General features: G+C 64.3%; 5 protein-coding genes across 6 annotated transcripts; 3 read left to right on the top strand and 2 right to left on the bottom strand.

Moving 5' to 3' along the window:
* Positions 1–98: 98 nt before the first annotated feature.
* Positions 99–2,950, top strand: PAOX (polyamine oxidase). The gene is made up of 7 exons (XM_087766882.1): positions 99–250; positions 573–1,065; positions 1,146–1,345; positions 1,512–1,767; positions 1,954–2,066; positions 2,154–2,311; positions 2,778–2,950. Exons 1-7 carry the CDS (start codon positions 103–105, stop codon positions 2,916–2,918), a joined length of 1,509 nt encoding a protein of 502 aa, XP_087623008.1. The 5' UTR covers positions 99–102; the 3' UTR covers positions 2,919–2,950.
* Positions 2,951–3,463: 513 nt separating this feature from the next.
* Positions 3,464–6,604, top strand: MTG1 (mitochondrial ribosome associated GTPase 1). Of its 2 annotated transcripts, XM_087766883.1 has the most exons (11): positions 3,464–3,593; positions 3,671–3,737; positions 3,986–4,088; positions 4,171–4,251; positions 4,534–4,590; positions 4,807–4,897; positions 5,010–5,071; positions 5,312–5,408; positions 5,624–5,705; positions 5,845–5,957; positions 6,077–6,604. In XM_087766883.1, exons 1-11 carry the CDS (start codon positions 3,464–3,466, stop codon positions 6,172–6,174), a joined length of 981 nt encoding a protein of 326 aa, XP_087623009.1. In that variant the 3' UTR covers positions 6,175–6,604. The 2 variants fall into 2 exon arrangements, with proteins under 2 accessions (XP_087623009.1, XP_087623010.1); XM_087766884.1 differs by lacking the exon at positions 6,077–6,604 and having other exon boundaries at positions 5,312–5,470; positions 5,845–5,961.
* Positions 6,605–6,606: 2 nt separating this feature from the next.
* On the bottom strand, positions 6,607–8,197 carry SPRN (shadow of prion protein). Its single transcript, XM_087766886.1, has 2 exons — positions 8,148–8,197; positions 6,607–7,345 (listed from the first exon to the last, which is right to left on the bottom strand). The coding sequence occupies exon 2, from the start codon at positions 7,325–7,327 to the stop codon at positions 6,917–6,919; it is 411 nt and encodes a 136-aa protein (XP_087623012.1). The 5' UTR covers positions 7,328–7,345; positions 8,148–8,197; the 3' UTR covers positions 6,607–6,916.
* Positions 8,198–8,327: 130 nt separating this feature from the next.
* Positions 8,328–10,607, top strand: ECHS1 (enoyl-CoA hydratase, short chain 1). The gene is made up of 8 exons (XM_087766533.1): positions 8,328–8,464; positions 9,133–9,330; positions 9,405–9,532; positions 9,615–9,714; positions 9,822–9,926; positions 10,012–10,131; positions 10,220–10,287; positions 10,371–10,607. The coding sequence occupies exons 1-8, from the start codon at positions 8,344–8,346 to the stop codon at positions 10,434–10,436; spliced, it is 906 nt and encodes a 301-aa protein (XP_087622659.1). The 5' UTR covers positions 8,328–8,343; the 3' UTR covers positions 10,437–10,607.
* Positions 10,608–10,753: 146 nt separating this feature from the next.
* PRAP1 (proline rich acidic protein 1) lies at positions 10,754–12,197 on the bottom strand. Its single transcript, XM_009466101.2, has 3 exons — positions 11,993–12,197; positions 11,823–11,881; positions 10,754–11,370 (listed from the first exon to the last, which is right to left on the bottom strand). Exons 1-3 carry the CDS (start codon positions 12,059–12,061, stop codon positions 11,106–11,108), a joined length of 393 nt encoding a protein of 130 aa, XP_009464376.1. The 5' UTR covers positions 12,062–12,197; the 3' UTR covers positions 10,754–11,105.
* Positions 12,198–15,035: the final 2,838 nt, after the last annotated feature.

Below are 15,035 nucleotides of genomic sequence, written 5' to 3'. Positions count from 1 at the left end.
CCTCCCCGTGCCTCGCCCCTCCCGACCCTCCCCGAGGCACGGGGGGGCGGGGCCTGGCGGGGCGGGGGCGGGGCTCACCGGGGCGGGGCCGTGGCGGGCGCAATGGAGGAGGGCGGCGGGCGGCGAGTGGTGGCGGTGGGCGCGGGGCTGGCGGGGCTGGGCGCGGCCCAGCGGCTCCGCGGCCACGGCTCCCTCCGCCTGCTGGAGGCGGCGGCCCGCGCCGGGGGCCGCGTCTGCACCCGCCCCTTCGGTACGGGGGAGGCCCAGGGGTCGGCACCGGGGGACCTGTCCGGGCGGGGGGCGGCGGCTGTACCGGGGCAGGAGCAAGGATGGGGGAGCTGCACTGATTCCCTCGCCCTGCTTCGTGGTGCCAGTCCTGAGTGGATGGACACGGGGCTGGGGGTGTCGAGTCCTGTGGGCGCAGTGGGATCAAACCGAGCCGGTCATGGGTGGCGCAGGGTGTGCAGTGGGTCCAGCTTTGGGGTGCACATGGGGTTGGGGGTCCTGCTGCTCCCCAGGGACTCCTGCCACATGTACACCTTGGGGTGACCCCCTGCCTCCCCTCCCCGCAGCATCGGGGCTGGTGGAGATGGGGGCGCACTGGATCCACGGCCCCTCGCCAGGGAACCCCGTCTTCCGCCTGGCCACCCACTACAGCCTGCTGGGCCCAGAGGCTGCCCGGGAGGAGAACCAGCAGCTGGAGGCGGGGGGCCACCCCCCGCTGCCCTCTGTCACCTACAGCAGCTCGGGGAGGGCGCTGAACACCCAGGCAGTGAGCAAAGCCCACGACCTCTTCGACACCCTCCTGACCTCTGCCCGCGCTTTTCGGGGGTCCCAGGAGCCACCGGCACCCAGCGTGGGACAGTACCTGCGAGCAGAGATCGCCCGGAGGGTCCCAGCTTTGGGAGGGGGTGAGGAGGATGCCTGTCGGCTCCAACTGGCCATCCTTGCCACCTGCCTCAAGCTGGAGTGTTGCATCAGCGGCACCCACAGCATGGACCTGGTGGCCCTGGAGCCCTTCGGGGAGTACGTCTCCCTTCCTGGCCTGGACTGCACCTTCCCGGGGTAAGTGCGGGGCTCTGGAGGGAGACTCAGAAGAGTGTCTTGGGGAACAGCCCCATCCCCAGCGGCGCCTCCTCCTGCAGCGGCTACAGCAGCTTGCCCGATCACATGCTCTCGGCTCTGCCGGAGGGCACCGTCCTGCTCAACAAGGCAGTGAGGACCATCCGGTGGAGAGGGTCGTTCCACGAGGAAGGGGACAACACCAGGGATTTCCCCGTCCAGGTGGAGTGCGAGGATGGAGACACCTTCCTCGCCGACCATGTCATTATCACTGTCCCACTGGGTGAGGACACCATTTCCTTGCCCTGCCTGTCCCCTCCAACCAGCTGGCGTGGTTGGAGATGGGCAGATGGCGGGCAGGGACTTGCCCAAACCCCTTCCCAGGAGGAGAAAGTATCTCAGACCCCATTTAGGAGCCCAGCAAACAGAACTGACTGATCTTCCTGCAGGTTTCCTCAAGGAACACCACCAGCATTTCTTCCAGCCTCCCCTGCCGGAACAGAAAGCAGAGGCCATTCGTCGCCTGGGTTTTGGCACCAACAACAAGATATTCTTGGAGTTCGAGCAGCCTTTCTGGGAACCCCAGCAGCAGCTCCTGGAAGTGGTGTGGGAGGATGAGTCGCCCCTTGAGGAGCCCAGTGCTGACCTGGAGGCCAACTGGTTCAAGAAGCTGATCGGATTCCTGGTCCTCCAACCACCTGAGCAGTACGTGGCCAGGAGTATTAGTGTTGGGGCATCACAGCCAGGGTGGGTTGGGCATTTTCCAGGCAACGTGAAGGAGCATCTTGGTCCTGTCTGGACACAGCAGCTCTCTTGGGGCAGGGAGGGCACGGTTACCGGTGAGCAGTGGGAGGGCAGCAGGCAGCTCTCAGCCCCATCTTTTCGCCCCAGGCATGGGCATGTCCTCTGCGGTTTCATCGCGGGGAGGGAGTCGGAGTACATGGAGACGCTGAGCGACGCGAAGGTTCTCGGCACCATGACGAGCGTCCTCCGCATGCTGACAGGTACTGCCACCTCCTCCACCCTCGTCACCCCAACGCTCCCCCCGGGGAAAGGCACACTTGGATCCCACCCAAAATCCATGCCCACAGGGAACCCCCACCTGCCCGCTCCCAGGAGTGTGCTCAGGTCCCGGTGGCACAGCGCTCCCTACACCCGGGGCTCCTACAGCTACGTGGCCATTGGCAGCTCGGGGGATGACATCGACGTGCTGGCTCAGCCCCTGCCTGAGGACCCTGAGGACCCCAGGGTAATTGCTTTTGGCCCAGGGGATACAGTGACCATGGGGGGAGTGGGAACTCCCGGGTGTGGGGATGGATGGATAGGGGTGGGAACAGGATGCCCCAGGCCTTGAGGAGCACAGGGAGATGGCATTCCCCACTCCCACTCCATTCAAGGGTCACCGATGCTCGGGTCACCAACCAACCCCCCTTGTCTCTTCCCACTGAGCTCCATGGGGGTCGGGGAACCCCATTTGCGTAAAATCTGGGGACGCGTAGCTCCTTCCAACCACTTTCCAGCATCCTCATGGCATGGGGTGGGTTTCTAAGTAAAGGAAGGTGCCCGCTGCTCAGTCTCTACATGGCTGCAGTGTGAGTCATGCATCCGTGGGGTGCGAAAGGGCAGGGAGATGAGGCTGGTTTAGCAGCCCTGGTGTCCCTGCTGGGCCAGGAGAGGCAGCAGGCCCCCGACGCTCACCTCCCGCCTCACCGCAGCCGCTGCAGCTCCTCTTTGCTGGCGAGGCCACCCACCGCACCTTCTACTCCACCACCCACGGGGCCCTGCTGTCAGGCTGGAGAGAGGCCGAGCGACTCAACCAGCTCTTGGAGGCACCCAGCCCTGCTCCTCAGCTCTGAGGCGGGAAAATAAAACACGTGCTTTGCAGGTTGCTGCCAGTCAGCCTCCTTTATTGAGGGCGGAGGGACGTGGAGGCTTCTCTCTCTCTGGAGGGGGGGTGGATGCGGCTCCTCGGCTCGGGTCCGGCGGGGAAAAAGGGGCTGCGGCGTTAGTACCAGTTGGTGCTGGCGATCAGGAAGCGAGTGTCGTCCAGCGGGGCCTGCGTCGGGCCTGGCTCCGGGGTGGGCTGAGGGGCTGGGGGTGGCTGGGGGGCGGGTTGGGGCCCAGGCTCCGCGGCACCGGGGGCGCCGGGCCCCACCGTCGGGCCCCCCGTAGGCCCCCCAGGCCCCACCGTAGGACCCCCCGTAGGCCCCCCAGGCCCCGTAGGTCGCGGCTCCGTCATGGCGCTGGGAAGACGGGAGTGACGCCCGCCGCAGGGAGCGCCCCGCCCCCCCCGCGTGGCCACGCCCCCTGCCCACCTCTCTCGACAGCCGCGTCGTACCCCACCGCCTCCCCGTCCGTCGCGCCGGATGTGACGAACAGGAAAGGCGCCGCCGCCGCCGCCATGAGAGGGTGGGCGGGAGCGCTGCGGGCGGCCGCGAGTGGGCCCCGGCTGGTTCCTGGCGGGTTCCGGGAGCGTTTCGATTTCGGCGGCCGCGATGTGGCCTCCTGGTTCCCGGGGCACATGGCGAAAGGTGAGGGGTGGGAGCGGGGCGGGCGGACCATTCCCCCACCCCGCTGCCGCCGCCGCTCACCCAGCGCTGTGTTGCAGGCCTGCGGCAGATGCGGTCCTCCCTGCGGCGCGCCGACTGCCTCATCGAGGTGCACGACGCTCGCATATCCTCCGGCACGGCTCTTCATCCCCCCTGGGTGTCCGCCGGGGCAATGGGAGCCGGCACCCCGGGACGCCGCCCCCTGCACCGGTCCCCCCGTGTGCCCCAGCTGCCCCGTCTCCCTCCAGGCCGCCCCTTTTCCCAGTCCCGTACCCCCTCCAGCTCCGCACCAGCCCCATCAGTTCCCTAACTGGTTCCCCCCGGTACCTGCTCCCACACCAGCACACAGTCACTCTCCTTAGCGGCACTCACATCCCGCTGTCAGGCCGTAATCCCATGCTGCAGGAGGCGCTGGGCATCCGTCCGCACGTCCTGGTGCTGAACAAGATGGACCTGGCTGATCCCTGCCGGCAGCCGGTGAGCTCCAGGGCAGGGCTGGCTGGGGTCCTGCACGTCACTGCAGGCAGATGCCAGCAATGCCTTTGCCTATCCCCTTCAGACAGCCTTGGAGCACCTGAAGCAGCAGGGATGCTCACACATTGTCTTCACTGACTGCCAGAACAATGGCAACATCAAGAAGGTAACGGGCTGGCAGCCCTGTGCCCAGCCCTGCTCCTCACTGCTGGCAGCCGAGGGCCATGCACTGATCTCCCAGTCCTGTGGAGAAGCTTCAGTGCCCCACCGTGAGAAGGTGGCACTGCCTGGTCCAGAGCAACCCTCTTTCCCAGCTTACCCAAAGCGCCCCGTCCTCTGCTTGGCCCCCATTTTGCACATCCTCCTGGCACAGTGTCCTCTGAGTGAGTGGCTGCTGCCGGCCTGGGCATGGAGCTGCAGTTACAGCCTTCTCTGTGTTTCTCTGCAGATTGTTCCCCTGGTTGCCAAGCTGGTGGGCAACAGCCCACGCTACCACAGGGCCGAGGTGAGAGGTGGCAGTGAGACTGCCAGTGCATGTGCAGGGAGTCAGGGTGGCCATCTGCAGGTCACCTCCCTCTCCAGCTGGAGGGACGAGGCTGCTCACACGCATGCCAGAAGCGCCGGCAAAGGCCGGGCTGTTTCACTGTTGTGGCTTCCCGTTGCTCCTGGGGTGGGTGGCCGATAACTGGCCGCTCCCTGCCCACGTTCTCCTCACTTCCAGAGCACTGAGTACAGCATCCTGGTGATCGGCGTGCCCAACGTGGGCAAGTCATCACTCATCAACTCCCTGCGGAGGCTGCACCTCAAAAAGGGTAATTCTCTGTGGTGCCTGGGCTTGGGGAGGAGCCACTGGTGCAGCCGTGGAGTGGGTGGCGGCGCAGAGCGTTGCTTGCTTCTCTGACTGTGTCTCTCCTTTCCCCGAAGGGAAAGCCACTGCAGTTGGTGGTGAGCCAGGCGTCACCAAGGCAGTGCTGACCAGAATCCAGGTACTGTCCCCACAGCACAGCTGACTGGGTGGGTGCTGGCCTCTGCCCTCCCCATGTCCTCTTGCAGGAGCTGTGGAAAACCTCGAGGCATGCAGACCTGATCTCAAAGGGTTGCTCAGGTCCCCTTTCCAGCGTGACTTTAACAAAAGAGCTCAACGCCTTGCTCATTAGCCATGTCGATGTCCATGGTGCTAATTACTGAGCTGCGCATGCTAACTGCCCTGCCTCCCTCCATCCCAGGTCTGCGAGAAGCCCCTGATGTACCTGGTGGACACGCCTGGCGTGCTGCCCCCAAACCTGGGGGATGTGGAGACGGGCATGAAGCTGGCGCTGTGCGGTGAGGTGGAGGCTGTGGCTGGGGGCACTCCACAATGCGGCTTCGAGCCCTGGCTGGGCCTGGTACCTGAGGCTGGGGCGGGAGTCTGCTGCTCACAGCCCCCCCAGGGCAGCACATGCTGCCTGGATGCCCAGCGATGGCACATGGACAGCAGGAGGGGTGGCCAGGGCTCGGAGCAGGGCTGGGAGGAGCTGGGGCTTGACTTTCTTTTCCAGGAGCCATCCGTGACCACCTGGTGGGGGAGGACATCATGGCTGACTACCTGCTGTACACCCTGAACAAGCAGCAGCAGTTTGGGTGAGCCGGCGGGGGAACCGGAGGGGGCCCTGGGCTGCATCTGCTGCCTGTGGTCCCAAGTGGGTGGTGGAGGAACCATCCCTGGGGAATTGGGGAGGAGAACCGATGCCGGCAGGGTGTGAGCCACCTCCCTCGGCAGGTACGTGCAGTGCTACGGACTGGCAGAGGCCTGTGACGACATCGAGTCTGTGCTGAAGCATGTGGCCCTCACCCAGGGCAGGACGCAGAAGGTGAAGGTGCTGACGGGCACGGGTGAGTGCTCTGGGGGGGATCTCTGCTGCCTGGGGTGCAGGGGCCAGGCTTTTGGGGATCCTGGGGCGGCTCCAGGCTCCGCTGACACCTCCTTCTGCACCCACTGCCCCCATCTCCAGGGAACGTCAATGTGACAATGCTCAACTACCCGGCCGCTGCCTACAAGTTTCTGCGGGATTTCCGGGCAGGATATCTGGGCAGGGTGACACTGGACTGAGACCTGTCCCATGGGGCAGGGCCACCACCTGCAGCCATGTGGGCTGGGAACACCCCGGTGCCCCGTGGGGCTGTGGACACCTTGGCATGGAGCTCTGGTGTGAAATTTGAAGCAGCTCTGCTGGGGCAGCCCCCCAGTTTTGGACCCCGGGCTGTTGCAAGGGGCTGGGGGGGACAGTGTCACCGCAGTGGGGGGCAAGGCTGTGCCATGGTGGCTGCCCCATGGTGTCACCATGCAGGGCAGCGCTCTCCGTGGGGAGCGCAGCTGCCACCTCCAGCCAAGACAGAAGCCCTGTGGAGCTGTTTCCTCACTGCGGTCTTGGCCCTCTCTGGGACCCCCATCCCCAAATAAAAGCTCCGTGGGCAGGGTGCCGGGGCGGTGGCCATCCCAGGGTCCCCGTCCCGAGCCCCTCACCCCACATCCAGCCACACCAGCTGTCCGCCCAGCTTTATTGCCACCTCCTCGTCCTCCAAACACCACGAGACCCGCGTACAGAGGAGTGGCGTGACTGGGGTGCCCGAGCCGGCGGGGTTTGGCACAGGGTGCAGGGGGAGGTGGTGGAGGGACTTCCCGCGGGGTCCTGCCCCGGTGCTGGCGGCGGGTGACTTGGTGAGGCCGGGCACTGGGTGGGCACAGCCCCAGGAGCCACTGCTAGCCCAGGGGGGTGGGCTTAGCCCCAGGTGGCATCCAGTCCTTGCGGCATTGGTAGCTGCACCGGGCATGGTCAGATCCCTCGAAACCGTCAGCGGCGGAGGAGGGCAGCCAGGGGCCAGAGCCAGGACACAGCCCAGCCTGGCAGGTCCCGGGTGGTTGCAGCGGAGGTCCAGGCGCTGGCAGCAGCCGTCCAGTTGCCATCACGGTACTCGACGCCATCACCTGCTTCCAGCTCACTGGCTAGCCGGGCCCGGCGCAGGGCAGCCCCTGCCACCACCCCGGCCGCTGCTCCCGCTGCCGCTGCCCCCGCCACACGCAGGGCTGCCCCGGCTGAGCCGTAGCGGGGCACCACCGCCTTCACCCGGCCGCGGGCGGCCCCACGGGCCCCACCACGGGCGGCCCCACGGGCCCCACCGCGCCCGCCCTTGCCGGCCACCGTGTCGCAGAAGGTGGCAGCCAGCAGCACCAGCACCCAGCACGCTGCCGCACTCCGCCGCATCCCACTGCTCGGCCACACCTGGGCACAAGGAGAGCCCCGGTGCTCAGCCACGGCCCAGCAGCGGCACACGCGTGTGCACGGCACGGCCTCGCATGCCCGTGTGCACCCGCAGACGCGTGCAGGAGGTGCAGGCAGGAGCCTGCCCGTGCATGCACACACAAGCCCCGTGCGCGAGCTGTGTGTGTGCACAGGGGCTGTGTGCCTGTGCTTGAGTTGCACTCCCATGCATTTCACTCATGCGTGTGCTTGGTTTGCACACGCGTGTGTGTCACCCATGCAGCAGCCCATGGGTTGCATAAACACCCTCTCCCCGCTGTGTGGACGAGGTGTGCCTTGAACATGCTTGCACACACAGCCACATGCACTCACACACACCTGTGCACACAGTGCTTGCACATGCATGCCCAAGTTGCATGCACCTGTGCACTCCCGCGTGCGCCCACGCCCGGGTTGCAAGCATGCACGCCTAAGGACGGCCGTGCACAGCTTACACACGCGTATGCACACCCATGCATGGCTGCACACGCAGCCCCGTGCAAGGCTCACAGACACGCACTTGCATGGCTCGCACACCAACGCGCACCGCTGCGCTGATCGCAGCTGCCCGCGGGTGCGTGCACGCCGGCACGCTGCTCACACGCACGCAGGCGCGTCCCTCGCGCACGCCTGTGCACACACCGCACACACGGACGCGGGTCGCACGCCCCCAGCCTCCCCGCAGCAGCACGCGCGCACGCGCACACTCGCACCCTCCCGCGCACGCACACGCGCCCACCCCCCCCCCGGCACCGCGCACGCCGCCCCCGCCTGCGGGTCTCACCGAGCCCGGCGCTGCCGCCGCCTCGCTCCTCTCCGCTCCGCTCCTCCCCACCGGGCGGGGCGCCAGGGGCGGGGCGCGGCCGCACGGCCTGGGCCAATGGGGGTGGCGCACTGCGGGGCGGGGCCGACTCGGCCAATGGGCGCGGGTGAGGGGCGGGGCGGCGAGGCGGGGCGGGGCCGCTCTGCCGCGCTCCGCCATGGCCGCCTCGCTGCGCGCGCTCCTCCGTCCCGGCGCCGCCGCCGCCGCCGCCGCGCGCCGCCGCGCGCTCCTCCCGCCGCCGCCCCGCCCCCTCCTCGGGGCGCGGGCCTGCAGCGCCGGTGAGCGGGGCACCGGGGCGGGAACAGGGGGGCGCCTGGCCCGGGGAGCAGGCGCCGTGTGCGGGCCCGCCCCTGGGCACCGGGGAGCCGACACCGGGCACCGGGCCCCTGCACTGTGCACGGGCCCTGGCACCGGGTCACTGCACCGTGTATGGGCTGTGGCACTGCGTACCAGGGTTCCAGCACCGTGCACAGAGGCCCAGCACCGCGCACCGGGGCCCAGCACCGTTCACTGGGGCCCAGCACCGTTCACTGGGGCTCAGCACCATGCACGGGCCCAGCACCGTGCATCGGGGCCCAGCACCGTGCATCGGGGCCCAGCTCTGTGCACCGGGGCCCAGCTCCGTGCACAGAGGCCCAGCACCGTGCACCGGGGTGCCTGGACCATGCATCGGGTCCCAGCACCGTGCACCGGCCCGGCACAGGATGGTCACTGGGCGGCACCTGCCCTGCTCAGGATGGCACCGGGAACTCCCCGTGAGCCCCGGTCCCAAGCCCCCACGGGTGACATCCCGCTGGCTGCCGGTGACCGCTGGCACACGCCCGCCACCCTGAAGGTCGCCTTAAAATAGCGCGGCACCGTGGCAGCAGCCAGGCCGCACCAGAGGGCAGGCGGGGGGGGCCTCACCGCGTTGCAGGCAGCCGATTGCCTAACGGGGCGGGGGCAGGGGCTCCGTTCCAGTACCTGGCCGTGCAGAAGACGGGGGTGCGGCAGAGCGTGGGCCTGATCCAACTGAACCGGCCGCAGGCGCTCAACGCCCTCTGCCAGGGGCTGATGGAGGAGCTGCGGCAGGCGCTGGAGGCCCTGGAGAATGACCCACAGGTGGGGGCCATCGTCATCACCGGCAGCCAAAAAGCCTTCGCAGGTAGGGCAGGGTGCCTCTCCCCACCCCAGATATTTTGGGGGGGGTTCGGTGTCCCACCCCGTTTCCCTTTGCAGCTGGCGCGGACATCAAGGAGATGCAGAACAAAACCTTCCAGGAGTGCTACAGCAGCGGCTTCCTCACCGGTTGGGACAAGGTCTCCACCGTCCGCAAACCCATCATCGCCGCTGTCAATGGCTACGCCGTGAGTCCTCCCCCACTTCTCTCCGCGCCCCCTGGTTCAGCCCCGGCCACCCCCTGACCCCCCTCTTCCTCTCCTGTCCTAGCTGGGTGGCGGCTGTGAGCTGGCCATGATGTGCGACATCATCTACGCTGGGGAGAAGGCACAGTTCGGGCAACCCGAAATCCTGCTGGGGACCATCCCAGGTGAGTGGGGGGCACCCGCCAAGGGAGGTCCATCCCAGCTGGAGCGGGGACAGCGGGGACACCCAGGTATCCCTCTCTGGACCTTTCCCTTCCCCAAATGACTCCAGGTGCCGGAGGGACGCAGAGGTTGACCAGGGCGGTGGGGAAGTCGCTGGCGATGGAGATGGTCCTCACTGGGGACCGGATTTCGGCAGCAGAGGCGAAGGAGGCAGGTAGGGGCGTGGGCCAGCCCCAGCACTGCGGGGGTCCAGTGGGGAGCCGTCCCCCCACCCCACCACCTGCCACCGTCCATCCTAGGTCTGGTCAGCAAGGTCTTCCCTGTGGAGAAGCTGCTGGACGCGGCCATCGCCTGCGCTGAGAAGATCGCCAGCAACTCCAAGCTCGTGGCTGCCATGGCAAAGGAGTCAGTCAATGCTGGTAGGGGCTGGGGGCCCAACTGGGAACTTCCGCGGGGGGGCTGCGGGGCCAGGCAGCGGGGTCTCCCCAACTTCTCCCTTGCTCTCAGCCTTCGAGACAACGCTGGCGGAGGGGAACAGGACGGAGAAGCGGCTTTTTTACGCCACCTTCGCCACTGTGAGTAGGGGGGTCAGCCCCATTGCAGGAGGGGATGGCAGGGCTGCTGCCCCTGCCCAGCCTCACCTCTTCACTCCTCACAGGGCGACCGCAAGGAGGGGATGACGGCGTTCGTGGAGAAGCGCAAGGCAAACTTCACCGACAGCTAAGCCTGGGGTGGTGCAGGTCCCTGCGGCCGCCTGCTGCCCGTTGGCCCCCTGCATCACCCCACGGAGGGGGTCTGGGACCCGGTGGCGAGTGATACCTGCCTGGGGTGAGACAACCAGCAGCAGGGACCACCTTTGCCATCGCTATTAAAGGTTTTCCTGGCGCTGCCGGGAGATGGGGTGTCCTTGCTGTGGGGTCCCCCCTGAGCTGGGAAATGTTGGGGTTCACTGAGACCCCCCCACTCCATCACACTGCTCTCCAACACTGGGCTGGGCAAGAGCAGGCTCATGGAGCAATAGGTCCGTGTGTCCCCTGGGGAGGGGACAGCCTGCGGCACCTTCTTGGGCATAACACCAATGCACTGAGTTTGCCCAGCCTCAGCTCCACCTGGGCTGAACTGAGGCCGGCGTGATGGGCTGAGTCCCCCACCCCGAGGCATCATCCTCACCCTGCTTGGGGTCTCGGGGGGAGCCCAAGGAGGGGATCCCCCAGATGTGGGGGCCCTGCACTTAAGCAATAGGTTTCTGGCAGCAATGAGGAGCCCACCAGGACGTTGTGGAGGGAATGGGTTTATTGTGGGAGCTCAAGGGTGGGTAGGGAGGGACAACTCCCCTCAGGAAGCCCCAGGAGTGGCTTCCACCCCTCGTTTCACAGCCCAGGCATGTCTCCACTCAGCTGTGGTGGAGATGGTCACGGTCCTCCTCCGGGCCGCTCTGCACTTCCAGGGAAAGCATCTGGGGTGGCCCACGGGCATCGGCCTCCCTGGCATCATCCTGGGGGTGGTGGAGGTGGTCGCGGTCCTCCTCTGGTCCCACCTGGGCTTGGCGGGGGCCCCATCGAGCCCAGGCGCTGCTGGAGAAGACCTTTATACCTGGTTTCACCTCTTCGGTGATCTCGCCCTTCTCCGACAGCTCCACGGCTCGTATGCCCAGGATGCTGGAAGAAGGGAGAGAAAACAGCAAGGAAAGGTCGCAGTGCATCAGGGTTACTAAATATTCCCCTGCCCCAGGGGAATCCCACTCCATCGGGGTGCAGGGGCCCTGGCGAGACCCCGCCCCAGGAGGCTGCAATTAGGATCTCAGGGAGCAAACAGGCTAATTTAGCCACTCATCCCGCAAATGGGCTGGATGGGTTCGGGACATGAGCACTGCAGCACCCGCAGTTCCCCACTGCCGCCAGCAAAGAGAAACCAGCTGGGGCTCGATGCTCAGTTTGGGTGATTTTGGGGGAAGACGGAGCTGAGAGCCCCTTAATTTTGGGGGGATGCAAAGCAACGAGGGAAATTTTTTCCCCCCGTGAAACGCTTTGCATTTTGGGGTGCTGCTTTGTTGGCTTTTACAAGCCAGATGTGGGTGCGCAAAGGTGCAGGGAGCGCGACTGCCTCTTACATTTCCTTGGCCAAATCCTGCTCCACGTTCAGGTCCTGATGTCTGGTGTTGCTCAGAGCCTACGGGGAGAGAGGAGGGTGCCAGGGGGGTGGCACAGATCATGCGTGGATCTCCCTGTGCCCACTTGTCACATGGGGCAGCGGGAGGGCGAGGCTGAGAGTGGGGCTCACCTGGGTGCCCCCGGGGGCAGGCAGGAGGAGGGCGGCGCCCAGCAGGATGGTGATGCTGCAGAGCCGCATGGCCGTGGGGCTGGCAGAGAGATGGCAGAGGAGCCACGCTGGCAGTAGCTGTTGGCTGGTGCCAGCCTGCACCCAGAGCACCTGCCTGCACCCTGCACCCACAGCTCCTGCCTGCCTCTGTCTGTGCCCGCATCTGCCTGTGCCCAGAGTGCCTGCCTGTATCCTGCACTGAGCAGCTGCCTTCACCCTGCACTCACAGTGCCCACCGGTGCCCACAGTACCTGCCTGCACCCGCAACTCCTGCCTGTGCCTGCCTCCACCCACGGTTCCTGCCTATGCCCATAGTCCCTACCTGTACCCCATGACTGCACCCACACCTCCTTCCTGACCCCCAAGCGCACACCCGTACCCATGCTGCCTGCCCCCCCTGCCCTCCAGTGCTGTACCACTCCATGGCTGCCTTCTGCACGTCACTCGGCCTTTGCCCTGCACTTTACCCACAGGCAGGTGCGGCCGCTCCCAGGTCCACCCGTCCCATGCGTCCTGCGTGGCACTGGGTGGGGCCCCCCTACGCACTGGGGTGCGTGTTCCCCCGTGCAGCTGGGCACATGCAATCCCCAGGCACTGGGGCACATGCAATCCCCATGCACCTAGGTGTTTACATCCCCCGTGCACCCAGGGACGTGCATCCCCCATGCACTGGGGCGCCTGCAATCCCCGTGCACCAGAGCACGTGCGTCTCCCCATGCACCAAGGCTCATGCATCCCCATATTTGACAATAAAGCAAACAAACAGCCACGTTTCTGATCTCTGAATAAATGAACTGTGACTAAATGCACTCTGCAAGCAGTGAGCAGAAGCAGGGACCAGCGCAAAGCCTCTTCAGAGCTGACATTCACAGAGTTTTGCTGTGTTACATAAATAAGGCTTATTAGAGCACAACCGGGCCCTTGCAAGCAGTGGATGTCAGAGGGGAGGAAGATGGCCTCCAGGCAGCCTTAGTTCATAGGGTGCTTTGGGTTGGAAGGGTCCTTCCAAGATCATCCAATCCAGCCCCCCTGCCATGGGCAGGGACAGCTTCCACTAGATCAGGTAGCTTAAAGCCCTGTCCAGCCTGACCTTGACCTGTAGAAAAGCACGAGCTTTCCTAACTCATGGGAAACTGAAGAGCCGAATTTGCCCTCTCAAATCAAACTATGATGGGGTGGCAGCTGCAGCAACGCGCCTGGGCTGAAGCCCTCTCCAAGGAAATGCGATTGCCGCAAAGCCCCCAGGAAGGGATGGAGGAGGTGGTCCAGGCAAGGGGCTCAAGAGACAAGGAATGCCTGCTACCTTCTTCTCTACCTTGTGCTGCCAGGGCACTGCTCAGCAGTGAGGAAGCCAAACGAGGTCAGCTTCAGTAAACGCAGCAAAATGAGAGGAGCCTCATCCAGCGCCATGGCTGACCCCCCTCTGCTGTCTGCTCCCCTGTCCAGGCTGCTTGAACCTCTCCCATGGCTTCCCTGCAGCTTGGTGATGTTAGACCATTCTCCCATATCTGGAAGTTCTCCTGGTTGCATTGCAAAGCTTGGAAAACCCTTGCTACCCTCAAATGGCTGCTGCAGGGCTGGCAGGTCTGTGTCCTCCTGCCGGCAGATGATCTCTGTAGGGGGGGATGCACTCCTGAGCCTGCACCCCAAAAGACCCTTCTGTGAGGATGGGGAGTCTTGGGAGAAGTCCCAGCAAGGTGGTGGCCTCTGGCATGGAGCTGCTCCCTCTTGCTCTGTGGGCGGGTGCTGCAGGGGGAAACCTCTTTTGACTTCTCTGCTGGTGCAGGTGCCGATGTCTTGCTCCTGCTGTGGCATTGAGCGCTCCCCCAGGTCGGCTGACAACCCCTCCCCTTGCTTCTCCCCTATGTCCAGCATGATGGGATTCATCTCCATCGCATGGGTGCCTTCATCTCTCCTACAATAGAAGGAAAATGGGTGAATTTGGGGCGTTCAGTCCCCAAACTGTTTGCCAATGCATTTCTTTCCCTAGGAGAAAGCTTTGGAGGTGTGTGTGAGTCGAAAGCCTGTGCCCCCTCTGGCCCTGCTGTGGTGGATTACACCCCGTTTCACCTAGGGGACCCTGTTCTCACGTGGGGCTGGGTGAAGGCAAGCTCCTTCACCATCCAGATGCTGGAGAACCTGAGCGGTGCTTTGCTTACAGACCTGCACAAGGGAGAAGCCAGGGATGCACTTGGGGACACATTGAATATGTTATCAAAATTCTCTTTCCTAGCTATATCAATTTTATACTATGAAAGTGTATTACTTTTGTTAATACTTATATTAATTCACATTATACACTATAATGTGATGACGGAATTAAGTTTTACTGGAGACTTTGGTATTATTGGTCATGCTTTTCTATGCGTTTGCTGTGCCTGTGTTGCGTGCCCCATGTTTGCACACATCTGTGTGTGATGTGTGCAGGTATATGCTGTACACATGTATCATGCTTGTATGCATCTTGGGCCATGTATGTGCTTGCCTGCAGATGCGTGTGCATGCTGTGAGTGTGTGTGCACATGGATTGTGCTGGTGTGTGTGCATGTGTGCTACCTGAGTCCCGCTCTGGGCTTGTGTTTGCTTGCATGCAGTTATTTGCCAGCGCGGGCATATGGGTACGTCCAACCAGTGTGTGTCCTTCTGATGGCCGCTGCTGGGTAACTCCACCTGCTCCTGCCTGCACAAACAAGCAAGGGGCTGGAAAATTTTGCTTATGACAAATGCTACAAAGGGAATTCAAGTTTTGGCTTGAAATAAGGATTTTTGAAAGCCACTGGCCAGCTGGGAAAGACTTTGCCCGTGGACTCTGGAAAAAGTTGGTAACCCAGAAGAGAGCTAGTCATGAGACCTGAGGATGTAATTGCAATTTTTATGTATTTTTTTAATAGCAAGGGCAGGCATTCAGAGACCTGGAGTCTGGGAAAAAGGAAGGAAGGAGTTTCCAGGTGGAAACTTCGGACCTAAACATGTAAGGGAGAGCAGATTGGGCTTCTTCTGCATG

This window comes from Nipponia nippon, unplaced genomic scaffold (assembly GCF_047370975.1).
Source record: "Nipponia nippon isolate SJK-2023a ecotype South Korea unplaced genomic scaffold, ASM4737097v1 scaffold_3, whole genome shotgun sequence".
NCBI classification, from domain to species: Eukaryota; Metazoa; Chordata; class Aves; order Pelecaniformes; family Threskiornithidae; genus Nipponia; species Nipponia nippon.
The sequence above is the reverse complement of the archived record's forward strand: the minus strand, read 5'-3'. Positions and strand labels throughout refer to the sequence as shown.